The 15,481-nt window shown below is 47.7% G+C and overlaps 2 protein-coding genes across 2 annotated transcripts; both read right to left on the bottom strand.

The window, feature by feature from the left end:
• Positions 1 to 2,172: 2,172 nt before the first annotated feature.
• LOC128070074 (40-kDa huntingtin-associated protein-like) lies at positions 2,173 to 4,021 on the bottom strand. The gene has a single exon (XM_052663380.1). The coding sequence runs from the start codon at positions 4,019 to 4,021 to the stop codon at positions 2,912 to 2,914; it is 1,110 nt and encodes a 369-aa protein (XP_052519340.1). The 3' UTR covers positions 2,173 to 2,911.
• Positions 4,022 to 5,077: 1,056 nt separating this feature from the next.
• On the bottom strand, positions 5,078 to 5,407 carry LOC128070485 (histone H2A-Bbd type 2/3-like). The gene has a single exon (XM_052663787.1). It carries the CDS (start codon positions 5,405 to 5,407, stop codon positions 5,078 to 5,080), a length of 330 nt encoding a protein of 109 aa, XP_052519747.1.
• Positions 5,408 to 15,481: the final 10,074 nt, after the last annotated feature.

Raw genomic sequence — 15,481 nt, 5'->3', positions numbered from 1 at the left:
GCCCTTTCACCCCTTGTAGCCAACCAATTTTGTTTCTGGCTTACCTTTCTGTTTCTTCAATAGAAACAAGCATATATATATATATATATATATATAAACATAATTGAGGGACAAAGGATCAAAATCCCAATGAAAAAAATGTGTAAAATAATAAAGTGAATCTATTTTAGAAATATTAGCTATTATTCTGCATTATATGTAGTAAATATTTTCTCCCAGTTTGCTGTCTTTTTACTTTGTTTATGGTGTTTTTTTAACCATGTAAAAGTTTTTTATTTTAAAAAGTTTAATTAAGTCAAATTTACCAATTTTTAATTACATCTGGTTTTAAATTGAAGTTAGAAAGTATTTCTCTTCACTAAGGCAACAGAAGAATTTACTAATGTTTTCTCCTGATGCTTGTATGGTTTTTTTAATATTTAGACCCCCTATACATTTGGAGTTTATTTTTGTGTATGGAGTGAGATATGAATCTACTTAATTTTTTAATAAATAGCTTTTCAGTTGTCTTAGAACCATTTATTAAAATGTCCATCATTTCTGTAGAGATTTGAGATGCTATCTTTGTCTTAAACTAAACTTTATGTATATCTGGGTCTACTTTTTGACATGCTATTCACTTCACAGGTGTGTTTGTCTATTGCTACACCACTACCCCACTGTTTTACCTAAAGATGCCTTATTGTATATTTTATTTTTTATAATTGAAGTTGGATTTGTGAAGCATTAAAAAAAATTACTGTCTTGGGTCTTAGTTGCAGCATGTTGAATCTTTCATTGCGGCAGGAGGGCTTAGTTGCCCCTTGGCATGTGGGATCTTAGTTTCCCAAGCAGGGTTTTTACCCACGTCCCCTGCATTTTGGGGCAGATTCTAAACCAATGGGCTACCAGGGAAGTCCTGATTGTATATTTTAATATCTTATCAGACTACTTTTCCCTTATAGTTTTTCCTCTTTAGTGATTTCCTGGCTATTCTTTTAAAAAATATTTATGTTTATTTGCTTGGCTATACCAAGTGTTAGTTGTAGCACATGGGATCTTAGATCTTCACTGAGGCATAGTGTGGTATGTGGGACTAATTCTCTGACCAAGGATCACATCTGGGTCCCCTAAACTGTGAGCTCAGAGTCTTAGCCACTGGACCACCAGGGAAGTCCCTGGGTATGCTTTCTTGTTTTTTAACAGATTGATTCTGTTCTTTTCCTTTCTCTGGAGAAGTCGAACACCGCTTGTATATCCAATACCAGCATCTTTGGGAATCCCTTCCCCCACCTACTCTAAGCAAGCCTCTAAGGAGGTTTTCCCTTCTGCCCAAACCCAAATGCTCTCATCAGGCACACTCCATAATACATTCGTAAGCATTTTTGTCCCAAGGACGGTAAGGGAGGCAGCCAGGGCTGAGTGTTGCCAAAAAAGCAAACGCACAAGGGAGCATGCACCCTCACTACCTTGGCAATAAGTGGGACTGGGCTTTCAGGGCTTGGAAGGACCCTGCCTGGCAGTCACGTGAGAGCACAGGAGGGGTGCCTGCATCTGTCTCCAATGGGCTCCCCTATACTTGCCTAGCCACTGCTTCCACCTGCTGAAATAGAGGTACAAAAAATACCCTAAAAGTCTGACCCATTTGGGGGCACTTATCTCATACATTCCACATATTCCCCCTCCCCACCAAATCTGCAAAAGCAAGATCGATTCCCAAACTGAGTGCTTAAATCTCACCCCAAAAGATTACTGCTGTCTACAACCTCAGCCTCAAGGATGCATTTTCCCAAACTGAATGGCTGAGAATGAGAATATATTCTAAAGAGTTCTTGTCATCACACTTAACACTCAAGAAAATTTGAGAAAACAGCTAAGTCAGTTTGCATGTATCATTTGGACCAGAAATATAGTGTTTAAAAATGGAACACCATCCTGCTTTTGGGGACCAAGGGCACAGTCTGGCATATATGTGATCACGCTAGACCAAAGAAGCATGTTGATTTTATATATTTGAGTTAAAGGAAGATTTGTAGAAAGATCCATACTACAAGTAAAACCTGCCAGTGTCGATTACCCAGACCTCTTGGAACAACTGCAACTGAAAACTCCAATGAATATCTGACACCTTTGCGCCGGAGCTCACCCCACCCTCACCCCTACTCCCAGGCCCACCCCTTTGGCACCGAGAACACACACACTGCAGCTAAGGACCACATCGCAAATGATCTCTGTAGATTCATAGGCACAGTGTCCATTTCGAGTAAACGAATCCACCTCGGATCTAAAAGGAAACTATCTGTTTGTGCTCCTATCTTCTGACAGCTAGATAAAATTCCCATTTTACAGAGGAGCTCAATCTAAACCACAAGTCAGGAATGTCAGAAAGGCTTTATCATAGATTGAGGGCTGTAGTGACAAGCGCGGAGGACTGAATACAACGATTCCAACGAATACTACGTATGAGGCACATCAAAGAAAGGAGGAAATGGGCGATCACGCAAGCAGACATCGGAATATGCTAAGAAATCAGTGTCACCATGAAAAGATCATGCAGCTAGAGTTCTGAACCAGAGCTATTCAAATAAATCCTGTGTGAAACAAGGATGTGGGGAAAGGGAAGCCTTGGCGGGGTGGGGGGGAGAGTTGGGTGAAAGGGACCCAAGGGATTCTCAAGTTTATATTGAAATTTCTGGTGAGGTGAGCTGTGTCCTCCGATTTGATTATATGTTGTTGTTGTTGTTTTTTCTGTCACTGTCATGGAAACAAGGTGACTTTAGTCAACTACATTCCTCCGGTGGCAAGACAAGTAAGACGCACTGCAGAAGCAGAAGCGCCAGGATCAAGATCTTTCATGCTCCCGCAAACGCGCAGGCCGGTGCGTGAGTTTCAGGAACAGGCACAGCGTGGCTGGGTTCCTCTCAGGGATTCGTCAGATCCCCTGGCCCGACGGGGAGACAGTTTCCTGAAGAACGAGGTGCAGGAGGTGGTTTTGCTCGGCGCTCAGCAGGGGCCACATCTCTACCTGCAGCAACTTGACGGCCTCCGTGTCCTTCTCGTGTGTGGCCATGACCAAGGACTGAAGCAGCAGGAAAAGCTCCTCGGGCAGCGGGCCGCTGCTGTCCTGCCCGTGGCCGTCGAAAGCCTCCCAGGCATACTTCTCCAGGGTGTGCGCGTGCTCTGGCAGGAGCTTGGCGGGCGGCGGCTGCAGGAGCAGAAGCAGCAGCACGCGGGACACCTCGCAGCGGACCAGCACGTCGGCGAAGGCACCCAGCGTGGCCGGGGCAGCGGTGGCTGGCGGCCCAGCGCTGGACGGGAGCGGCGGGGCGAGGCCCGCGGGGGCGGCGGACTGCGGCCCGGGCGGTGGGGGCGGCGGCGGCAGGGGCTGTGGCGGGGGGCCGCCAAACTCCCGCGCCAGGCGCTGCATGTGCGTGAAGAGTGCCAGCGCGCTGCTGTAATCCCGCGCCAGCAGCTGGCAGGACGCGGCGTGGCCGAGCGCCTGCAGGGCGGCCAGGGGCAGCTGGGGCAACTGCAGCTGCGCGGCGCGCTGGAAGTGGCCGGCGGCGGCGGCCGGCTGGCCCAAGTCGCGCAGGGCGGCCGCCAGCTCGAGGCAGAGCGCGGCGGCCGCGGCCGGCTGCCCGAGCTCCAGGTGCAGGCGCACGGCAGCGCCCAGCGCGGCTGCGGCGGCCTGTAGGGCCTCCCCGGCGGTGGCGGGGCAGGCCAGGCGCTGGCGCGCGTCGCGCTCCTGCCGCAGAAAGAGGCGCGCGGCCTCGGTCAGCGCCAGCGCCTCGCCGGGCCCATGGAAGAGCGCCTGTTGGCAGCGCGCCACCGCCAGCTGGCACCAGGCCGCGTACGGCAGGCACTCCTGGGCGCGCAACTCACGGCCGAGTTGTGCGAACTGCTCGCCGGCCTCCGCCACGTTCGGCTTCCGCAGGAACCGCTTCTTGAGCTTGTTGGACACCTGGCGGTAGCGCGCCAGGAAATCTCCGGGTTCGGGGCCTGGGCCCGCGCCACCGCCCAGGCCGGCCGCGGAAGCCGCCATCTTCGCCTCCCCCGCTCTTCCAGGCGCGCTGACGCAACCGGGCGGCGACAAGGCGACGTACCCTGCGTCCAGCTCGGGCCCACAGCGCGACCGCGCCGGCGCGGCCGCCCAGACGCTCCCGTCGCCGGGGTGATACGCAAAAGAGCGGGCGCGGAGGCGGAGCCATGATTGGCTGCCGGCGCCATATGCAAATCGGGGGTCCTGCGCCGGCCCTAGCTGGGAGCCCGCTGTTGCTAGGTGACAGCTTGCTTCCGCAGGTTGCCAAGCAGGGCATCTCCTGGCATCTCTAAAGGCACACGACCAAAAAGTCAACTGGTGACCCCGCGTGACCCTGATTCTGATTTTGCATAATTGCGGGTTGTGTCCCGCCCACCCCAGTCCCCATTCCGCCGCAGTCTTGCGGTGTAGGCCCCTGCCCCCATGGGTATCTAGGCCCCTGCCCCCATGCCCCTGTCAAGCACGCTGTCCACCATCCCTGCATTGCACGCTGTCCACCATCCCTGCATCGCACGCTGTGAGGCGGTTGGTCACTTTGGCACCTTCACTCTGCCACGATGCCGTCCTCTCGGTCTTGAACGTCACCGCCAGGACCCCGGTCCCTCTGGGGACTTGGCCTGGCTCCTACTTGCTCAGAGCCAACGGGGGAGCCTTCTTTTCCCCGGCCTCTCCCCCAGACCCCTCTCCATCGCACCCTCGCCGCAGCCAGCCTCTCACCGGGGTCATCACATGCGCTGTCACCGTGGGCGACCGCTCCTCTCTGCCTGCCATCCCCGACTCCACCCGTACCCACAACACTCCCCCTCCACTCTAGCCAGACGCCCGACCCCTACTTCTCCAAGGAGGGGTGTCCCACCACCACCTCCCAGGCCAAGTGACTGAAGCACACACAGGGATGTCTTGAAACACTTTGATTGATTCGACATGACTGGGCCTGAGGCACCGGGCTGTGTGGTCAGTCAGTGAGCAGGCCTGCCGCCCGACAGCTGGGGGGAGGCCGGTCTGGGGGTTGGGCACACGGGACCTGGGACCCAGGACCCACGACCCAGGGTTGAGCAGCTAGTGCCGGGCTGGGGCCACCAAGGAGATGGGTGTCATCCCAAACGAGCCGTTGAGCAGAGCTTTGTGGTGGACCGCCATGCCCGCCAGCTCTGGGGTGATGCGCCTCTGACCGCTGTTCTGGGCCTCGTTGCCTGCAAGCTCCAGGACCTTGGCAGTCAGATGCTGCATAATGGCTGCTAGGAAGATGGGTGCGGACGAGCTCAGGCGCTGGGTGTAGTGGCCTTCCCGCAGGAGGCGCTCCATGTGGCTCATGGAGAAGGACAGCTCGGCACGGGCGGTGCGGGAGCGGCTACCAGACGACCTTCGACAGCCCCTTTCCCTGGGCATGCTGACCGTTGAGCCTGCTTTCTCTGAGGCCTTGCTTTGCGGTACAATGGGATGAGGTGTGATGGGATGAGATGCGGTGAGATGAGATGCGGTGGGATGAGATGCGGTGAGATGAGATGCGGTGGGATGAGGTGCGGTGAGATGAGTCAGATGGTCCCAACCTCTCAAGACCACTGGTACTCTCAGACCTCTACTCCGTATCCTAGCAACCACGAGCCGGCCCCTAATTGGTCAGGGCACATGCTCTGTGACAGGCAGACCCCCCTGAGATCACTGCTTTCCCATGCCTCCCCACCCCACCCCCACCTCCGCAGGCCTGAACCTGGAAAGAAATGGCGCTGGCACGATCCTGCTCACCCTGCCTATTGGACCCTCTCTTTGTCAGAACTCTCCCTTTCCACGGGAGGAGACCTTTATACAGAGAAGGCAGCAGACCACCCAGTGGCACCAAGTATACACTGGCGGTGCTGGGCCACCATCACCACTGTGTCTAGTTCCAGAACATTGGCACCACTGCAAAGAGAAACCCCTGTACTGACCAGGCAGTCAATCCCCACTGCCCCCTTCTGCAGTTTTCCCCACCCCACTCTACCCCCATAGTCCTCAGGCAACCAACCACTCATCAGCTTCCTATCAACAGCCCTTTGTCTGTTCTGGAGACTTCCTAGAGATGGAGGCATACAATAAACAGGTGGCCTTCTGTGTCTGGCTGATGTCACTGAGCATAGGGCCCATGCATGTGGTAGCATGAATCAGCACTTCTTTCCTTTTCCTGGCTGAATAGTATTCCACTGTATGGCTAGACCACACATGTTTTCTATCTGCTCAGCAGTAGATGGACATTTGAGTGACTTCTCCCTTGTGCCTACTGTGGTGGACATTCCTCTATGGGGTTCTGTGTGAATACCTGTTTTCAACCCTTTGGGATGTATGTCCATGAATAGATTTATAGGTTTTTTTTCCAGACTCTTAATTCTATTCCATTGATCTATGTGTCCATCCTTATGCTAGTACCATACAGTTTTGATAGCTGCAGCTTTGGGGTAAGTTTTGAAATCTGGAATTAGGTGTCCATTATGCCTCGGTACACTGTCCCAAAATATATATTGTTAGTCTGTTTACTGGCCTTCCTGAAGGGGACCTAGAGGTTTTTAGTCAATGTGATTTTGAATTAGGAGAATACCTTTTGGGGCCTCTTGGACACTGGTTCTGATCTCATACTAATTCCAAGATACCCCAAGTGTCACTATGGTCCATCAGTCATAGTAGGAGCTTATGGAGGTCAAGGGATCAATGAAATTTTAGCTTAGGCCCAGCTCCATTGGGTCCAGTGTGAATCCAAACCAATCCTGTGCTTGTCTACACAGTTCTGGAATGCAAAATTAGGATAGACATATTCAGCAGCCGGCAGAGTCCACAACTCATCCTTTCCCTGACCTGCAGAGTGAGGGCTATTTTGGCAGGGATGGCAAAATGGAAGCAATTAGAATTGCCTCGATCTAGAAATATAGTAAACCAAATCATTGCACATACCTGAGTGGATTTCAGCGATTTGCAGTACCATCAAGGGCTACAAACATGCAGGAGTGATGATTTCCTCCATATCCCCATTAAAGTAGCCTATTTGGCCCGTGTAGAAAACAGACAGAGAAGGCAATGGCAACCCACTCCAGTACTCTTGCCTGGGATATCCCATGGATGGAGGAGCCTGGTAGGCTGCAGTCCATGGGGTCGCGAAGAGTTGGACAGGACTGAGCAACTTCACTTTCACTTTTCACTTTCATGCACTGGAGAAGGAAATGGCAACCCACTCCAGTATGCTTGCCTGGAGAATCCCAGGGGCAGGAGCCTGGTGGGCCACCATCTATAGGGTCGCACACAGTCGGACATGACTGACGTGACTTAGCAGCAGAAAACAGATGGTCTTGGAGAATGAGAGTGGGTTTTCATTAGATTGACCAGGTGGTGATTTCAATTTCAGATACTATACCAATGTAGTTTCATTGCTTGAGTAAATTGACATCTCCAGTGCCATGCTACCTGCCCCCTTCATGGATCACAGCCTTGTCATGGTGATGGCACTTGCATAACTCAATGAAGCTATGAGCCGTGCCATGCAGGCCCACTGAAGACAGATAAGTCATATTGGAGAGTTCTGACATATTGTGGTCCACTGGAAGAGGAAATGACAACCCACTCCAGTATTCTTTTCTCAAGAACTCCATGGACTATAGGAAAAGGTAAAAAGATATGACACTAGAAGATGAGCTCCCAAGGTTGGAAGGTGTCCAATATGCTACTGGTGAAGAGTGGAGGGCAATTACTAATAGTTCCAGAAAGAATGAAGTGGCTGGGCCAAAGCGGAAACAACACTCAGTTGTGGATATGTCTGGTGCTGAAAGTTAAGTCTGGTGCTATAAAGAACAATATGACTAGGAACAATATTGCATAGGAAGGTTAGGTCCATGAATCAAGTTACATTGCATGTGATCAAGCAGGAGATGGCAAGAGAAAACATCGACATCTTAGGAATCAGTGAACAAAATGAACAATGGGAATGGGTGAATTTAATTCAGATGACCATTATATTTACTACTGTGGGCAAGAATCCCTTAGAAGAAATGGAGTAGCCCTCATAGTCAACAAAAGAGTCTGAAATGCAGTACTTGGATGCAACCTTAAAAATGACAGAATGACCTCAGTTCGTTTCCAAGTAAACCATTCAACATCACAGTAATCCAAGTCTATACCCCAACCACTGATGCCAAATAAGTTGAAGTTGACTAGTTCTATGAAGACCTACAACACCTTCTAGAACTAACACCAAAAAAAAAAAATGTTCTTTTCATCACAGGGGATTGGAAAGCAAAAGTAGAAATTCAAAAGAAACCTGGAATAACAGGCAAATTTGGCCTTAGTGTACAAGATGAAGCAGGGCAAAAGCAAAGAGAGTTTTGTCAAAGGAACACACTGGTCATAGCAAACACTCTCTTCCAACAACACATGAGATGACTCTACACATTGACATCATCAGATGGTCAATACTGAAATTAAATTGATTATACTTTTTGCAGCAAACGATGCAGAAACTCTGTATAGTCAGCAAAAACAAGACGTGGAGGTGACTGTGGCTCAGATCATGAGCTCTTTATTGCAAAGTTAGGCATGAATTGAACAATGTAGGGAAAACCAATAGGCCATTCAGATATGAAAAAAGTGAAAGTGAAGTCGCTAAGTCGTGTTCAACTCTTTGCGACTCCGTGGATTGTAGCCCAGGGAATTTTTCAGGCAAGAGTACTGCGGTGGGTTGCCATTTCCTTCTCCAGGGGATCTTCCTGACCTAGGGATCAAACCCGGATCTCCTGCATTGCAGGCAGAGGCTTTACCTCTGAACCACCAGGGAAGCCCCTAACCTAAATCAAATCCCTTATGATTATACAGTGGAGGTGATGAATAAATTCAAGGGATTAGATGTGGTAGACAGAGTGCCTGAAGGACTATGGATGGAGGATCATAACATTGTACAGTAGGCAGTGACCAAAACTATCCCCCAAAAAGAGGAATGCAAAAAAGGTGAAGCAGTTGTCTGAGGAGGTTTTACAAACATCTGAGAAAAGAAGACAAACAAAAGGCAAAGGAAAAAGGGAAAGATATACCCAACTGAATGCACAGTTCCAGAGAATAGCAAGAAGAAATAAGGAAGACTTATTAAGTGAACAGTGCAAATAGAGGAAAACCACAGGCTGTGTGGATCACAGCAAACTGTGGAAAATTCTTAAAGTGATGGGAACACCAGACCACCTTACCTGTCTCCTGAGAAACCTGTATATAGGTCAAGAAGCAAGAGTTAGAACCAGACATGGAACAACAGACTGACTCAGAATTGGGAAAGGAGTGTGACAAGGATATGTATTGTCATTCTGCTTATTTAACTTATATGCAGAGTACATCATGTGAAATGCCGGGCTTGATGAATCACAAGCTGGAATCAAGATTGCTGAGAGACATGTCAACAACCTCAAATATGCAACTGATACCACTCTAATGGCAGAAAGCAAAGAGGAACTAGAGAGCCTCTTGATGACGGTGAAAGAAGAGAGTGAAAAAGCTGGCTTAAAAACTGAGTTCGTAGCATCTGCTCCCATAATTTCATGGCAAATAGAAGGTGAAAAATGTGTATGTAGTGACAGTTTTTCCTCTTGTTGGGCTCCAAAATCATGCAGATGGTGAGTGCAGCCATGAAATTAAGAGATGCTTGCTCCTTGAAAGAAGAGCCATGGTAAACTTAGTTCAGTTCAGTTCAGTTCAGTTGTTTAGTCATGTCCGACTCTTTGTGACCCCATGAACCGCAGCACTCCAGGCCTCCCTATCTATCACCAACTGACGGAGTCTACCCAAACCCATGTCCATTGAGTCAGTGATGCCATCCAACCATCTCATCCTCTGTCATCCTCTTCTCCTCCTGCCTTCAATCTTTCCCAGCATCAGGGTCTTTTCCAATGAGTCAGTTCTTCACATCAGGTGGCCAAAGTATTGGTGTTTCAGCGTCAACATCAGTCCTTCCAATGGACACCCAGGACTGATTTCTTTTAGGATGGACTGGTTGGATCTCCTTGCAGTTCAAGGGACTCTCAAGAGTCTTCTCCAATACCACACTTCAAAAGCATAAATTCTTCAGTGCTCAGCTTTCTTTATAGTCCAACTCTCACATCCATACACGACTACTGGAAATACCATAGGCTTTGACTAGACCGACCTTTGTTGACAAAGTAATGTCTCTGCTTTTTAATATGCTGTCTAGGTTGATCATAACTTTCCTTCCAAGGAGTAAGCATCTTTTAATTTCATGGCTGCAGTCACCATCTGCAGTGATTTTGGAGCCCAGAAAAATAAAGTTTCCACTGTTTCCCCATCTATTTGCCGTGAAGTGATGGGGCTGGTTGCTGAACGTTGAGCTTTACGCCAACTTTTTCACTCTCCTCTTTCACTTTAATCAAGAGGCTCTTTAATTCTTCTTCACTTTCTTCCATAACAGTGGTGTCATCTGCATATCTGAGGTTATTGATATTTCTCCCAGAAATCTTGATTCCACCTTGTTCTTCCTCCACCCAGTGTTTCTCATGATGTACTCTTCATGTAAGTTAAATAAGCAGGGTGACGATATACAGCCTTGCCATACTCCTTTTCCTATATGGAACCAGTCTGTTGTTCCATGTCCAGTTCTAACTGTTGCTTCTTGTCCTGCATACAGGTTTCTCAAGAGACAGGTCAGGTGTCTGGTATTCCCATCTCCTTCAGAATTTTCCACTGTTTATTGTGATCCACACAGTCAAAGGCTTTGGCACAGTCAATAAAGCAGAAATAGATGTTTTTCTGAAACTTTCTTGCTTTTTTGATGATCCAGAGGATGTTGGCAATTTGATCTTTTGTTCCTCTGCCTTTTCTAAAACTAGTTTGAACATCTGAAAGTTCATGGTTCACGTATTGCTGAGACAGTGTATTAAAAAGCAGAGACATCGCTTTGCTGACTCAGGTGGGTATAGTCAAAGCATGGTTTTTCCAGTGGTCATGTACAGATGTGAGAGTTGGACCCTAAAGAAGGCTGAGTGCTGAAGAATTGATGCTTTCAAAATTTTGTTGATGGAGAAGACTCTTGAGAATGTTTTGGACTGCACGGAGATCAAACAATTGAATTCTACAGGAAATAAACCATGAATATTTATTAGACTGCAGCCATGAAATAAAAAAAAAAAACTTGCTTCTTGGAAGAAAAGCTACGACCAACCTGGACAGCATATTAAAAAGCAGAGACATTACTTTGCCAACAAAAGTCCTTCTAGGCAAAGCTATGATTTTTCCAGTAGTCATATATGGACATGAGAGTTGGACTTTAAAGAAAGCTGAGCTCCAAAGAATTGGTGCTTTTGAACTGTGGTGTTGGAGAAGACTCTTGAGAGTCCCTTGGACTGCAAGGAGATCCAACCAGTCCATCCTAAAAGAGATCAGTCCTGGGTGTTCATTGGAAGGATTGATGTTGAAGTTGAATTGATGTTAAAGCCCAATACTTTAGCCACCTGATGTGAAGAACTGATTCATTGGAAAAGACCCTGATGCTGGGAAAGATTGAAGGCAGGAGGAGAAGGGGTCAACAGAGGATGAGGTGGTTGGATGGCATCACCGACTCAATGGATATGAGCTTGCATAAACTCTGGTAGTTGGTGATGGACAGGGAGGCTTGGTGTGCTGCAGTCCATGGGGGTCACAAAAGTCAGACATGATTGAGTGACTGAACTGAACTGAACTGAACTGAACTGATTCACTAGAACGACTGATGCTGTAGCTGAAACTCCAATGTTTTGGCCACCTGATGGGAAGAGCAAACTCACTAGAAAAGACCCTGGTGCTGGGAAAGGCTGAGGGCAGGAGAAGAAGGTGGCAGAGGATGAGATGGTTAGGTAGTATCACTGACTCAATGCCCATGAGTTTGAACAAACTCCTGGAGATAGTGGAGGACAGGGAAGTCTGGCATGCTGCAGCCCATGGGGTCACAAACAGTCAGACTCAACTTAGTGACTGAACAACAGCAACAACTACAGTGCTACCTGTATGGAGCTACTTAGCTAACAAATGCCTTTTTCTCCATATCTGTCCCTAAGTCCCACCACATGCAGTTTGTTTCCAGCTTGCAAGAGCTGCAGTATACCTTCCTTAGGGATATATTATCTCTCCATCCCTACATCATCATTTAGTAAACAACAATGTTGATCACCTTGTCCTTCCATGGGATATCACACTGGTCCGTTATAATACACTGATGACATTATGCTAATTGGACCTAGTGAGCAAGAAGTAGCATCTTCTCTGAAAGTGAAAGTGTTAGTCGCTCAGTTGTGCCTAACTCTTTTCAACCCCATGAACTGCAGCCCACCAGACTCCTCTGTCCATGGGATTTTCCAGGCAAGGAAACTGGAGTGGGCTGTCATTTCCTTCTCCAACTTTTCTTGACTTACTGATATGGGAATAAATCCAACTAAAATTCACGGCTCTTCTATCTTGGTGGTATAGCTAGGTGTCCAGTGTGGGGCATGTGGAGATATCCCTTTTAAGATGAGGGATAAGTTGTTGCGTCTGGCCACTACTACAACCACAAGAGAGGCACAACACCTAGCGGGCCACTTTGGAGTTTGGAGGTAACGTTCTTCATTTGGTTGGTTATTCTAGACATTTCCCAGTGACTCAGAAACTGCTAATTTTGAGTAGCAGTCAGAACCAGAGAAGGCTTGACAAGAGGTCCTTGCACATATGATTCAGCAAACCTAGTACTGCTCAAAAGCGTCAGTGGCACATGGGGCTGGTGTTTGGAGCCTTTGATAGGACAATACTGGGTTTTGGAATAAGGCCTTGCCATTTTTTCTAGATGACTACTCTTCTTTTGAGAAACAGCTTTTGGCCAGATACCAGAACTTAGTAGAGGCTTAATGCTTAGCAATGGGCCACCAGGTTACCATGTAACTTGAGCTGCCCATCATAAAATGGGTGACGTCTGACCCATCAAGCCAAAAATTTGCAGGTACACAGCAGCACTCCATCATCCAAAGGAAGTGGTCCAAATTCTCATGGTCCCTACTTTTGTTACACTACCTTCTCTACCCCTGGCTTGCACCTGTGGCCTTGTGCAGTGTTCTCTATGATCAGTTGTCAGAGCAAGAAAAGACTCCGGCCTGGTTTATAGATGGTTCTGCATGATATACAGGCACCACCTACATGTGGACAGCTGCAGCACAAGAGCCTCTCTCTGGAGCATCTCTGAAGGAGATGGTGAAAGAAAATCCTCCCAGAACTTAAATGAATGCACCTGGCTGTTTGCTTGGGAGGAGAACTGGCTAGATGTGTGGTTAAATAACAGTCCATGGGCCCTGGCCAATGGTTTAGCTGGACGATCAGGGACTTGGGAGGAATATGATTGGAAAATTGGCAACAAAGTAATTTGGGGAAGAGGTATGTGGATAGACCTCTCTGAATGGGCAAAAAATGTGCAGGTTTTTGTGTTCCATGTGACCATTCACCAAAGAGTAACTTCAGAGGAGGAGGACGTTAATAATCAAGTAGATAGGATGATCTGTTCTGTGGATTCCAGTTGGCCTCTTTCCCCAGGCACAAAGTGTCTTGTTTGCTGCAGGAAGTGTTCATGGTAGCAGGTTTGGAGGTGATATGTGCTTGGGTGCCCACTCATCAAGTCCAGCCCAGCTATGGTCACTGCTGAGTGCCCAGTCTGCCAGCAACAGAGACCAGTACTGACTCCCAACATGATACCAATCCCCTGACTGATCAGCCAGCTCCCTGGTGGCAGGTTAGTGTTAGGACCCCTTCCCTTGTGGAAAAAGCAGTGAAGAGTTTTGTCCTTACTGCTATGGACACTCAGTGTGACCACAGATTTTCCTCCTCTGCACACAAGGCTTCTGCCCAAACTGCCCTCTGTAGCCTCACAGAGCACCTCGTCTGGCTTCACGGCCTTCCAGGCAGCACTGTTCTGATGAAGGACGTCGCTTCACAGCACAGGAAGTGCAGCAGTGGGTCCCTGCCCATGGAATTGACTGGTGTTACCCTCCAGTGTGAAGGAGCTGGCTTGGTGGGTAGAAGGGTGGCAGGCCCTCTTTCAGGCTCAGTTGTTGTGTCAGCTGGGTGGTGGCACCTCTGAGGCAAGGCCAGGGTCTCTAGAAGGCTATGTACACAAGGCTGTGCACACAAGGCTGTATACGCTCTGACTCAGCGTTCAGTGTATGGAGCTGTTTCTCTAGCAGCCGTGATTCTCGGGTGTGGGCATCAGGGGCTGGAATTGGGGGTGGCACCAGTCTCCATTACTGCCAGTGGCCCACGATAAAAAGCTCTGCTTCCTGTCTCTGCAGCATTCTGCTCCACTGGCCTTGAGGTCTTAGTTCCGAGGGGAGGGTGCTTCCATGAGGAAACACCACAATAATTCCATTGAACTGGAAGTAAAAATTGTCACTCAGCCTCTTTGGGCTTCTCATGCCTCTGAATCAACAGGCAAGGAACAGAGTTCCTGTACTGGCTGGGGTGATAGCTCCTGACCACCAATGGGAAATTGAACTGCTGCTCCACACTGAAGGTAAGGAAGATGATGTCTGGATTATGGGACATCCCCTAGGGTGTCTCTGAGTATCAGTTACCATGCCCTATGATTAAAGTCAAAGGAAAGCTATAATAACCCAATTCAGGCAGGACTACCAATGGCCCATATCCTAGAGGAATGAAGTCATCCTACCAGCTAAAGAACCACAATCAGTTGAGGTGCTTGATGAGGGCAAATGGAATATGGAAGAGATAATGAAAGAAAGTAAACATGAATACCAGCAATGAACATATGACCAGTTACAGAAGCAAGGATTATAATTGTCACAAGTATTTCCTCCTCATTTTGTTATGAATATGTTTGTGTATGTATATACACATATATTCAGAAAATATCTTTATTTTTATTACTCTTCTATTGCTTTATTATGTAACCTGTATCATATAGAGGTTATTGAGTTTATATCATAGTATTTTAGTATCATTAACTTTTCATCATATTATTCAAGTTAAGGATACCAGGGGAAGAGTTAACATTACTTGAAGGCTTTACATCCTCTTCTAGGGAAAAGTGTGTTTTAGTTTGCATTGCAGAATACTTATATCATGTTATTAATAGATGGAATTAAGATCTGTTGTTGTCTTTACTTGGAGATTAAGTATGATCTAAGGTAATTGTGTATAAGTGGGAGGGGGGTTCAGGATGGGGAACACGTATACACCCATGGCGGATTCATGTTGATGTATGGCAAAACCAATACAATATTGTAAAGTAATTAACCTCCAATTAAAATAAATAAATTTATATTAAAAAAAGAAAATGTTTTGGTTGTATTTGAATGGCAAACTGAGTAAAGATTCGCCCTCACCAACATGGTGGGTGCCCAAATAGAATAAAAAGTCAAAAGAAGGGCCAATTTCCTTTCTTCTTCAGCAGGGACACCTATATTTGCCTGTGTTTGTATGTTGGAGGTCATGGTTCTA

The sequence above is a fragment of the Budorcas taxicolor genome, chromosome X, assembly GCF_023091745.1.
Source record: "Budorcas taxicolor isolate Tak-1 chromosome X, Takin1.1, whole genome shotgun sequence".
Lineage (NCBI taxonomy): Eukaryota > Metazoa > Chordata > Mammalia > Artiodactyla > Bovidae > Budorcas > Budorcas taxicolor.
The sequence above is the reverse complement of the archived record's forward strand: the minus strand, read 5'-3'. Positions and strand labels throughout refer to the sequence as shown.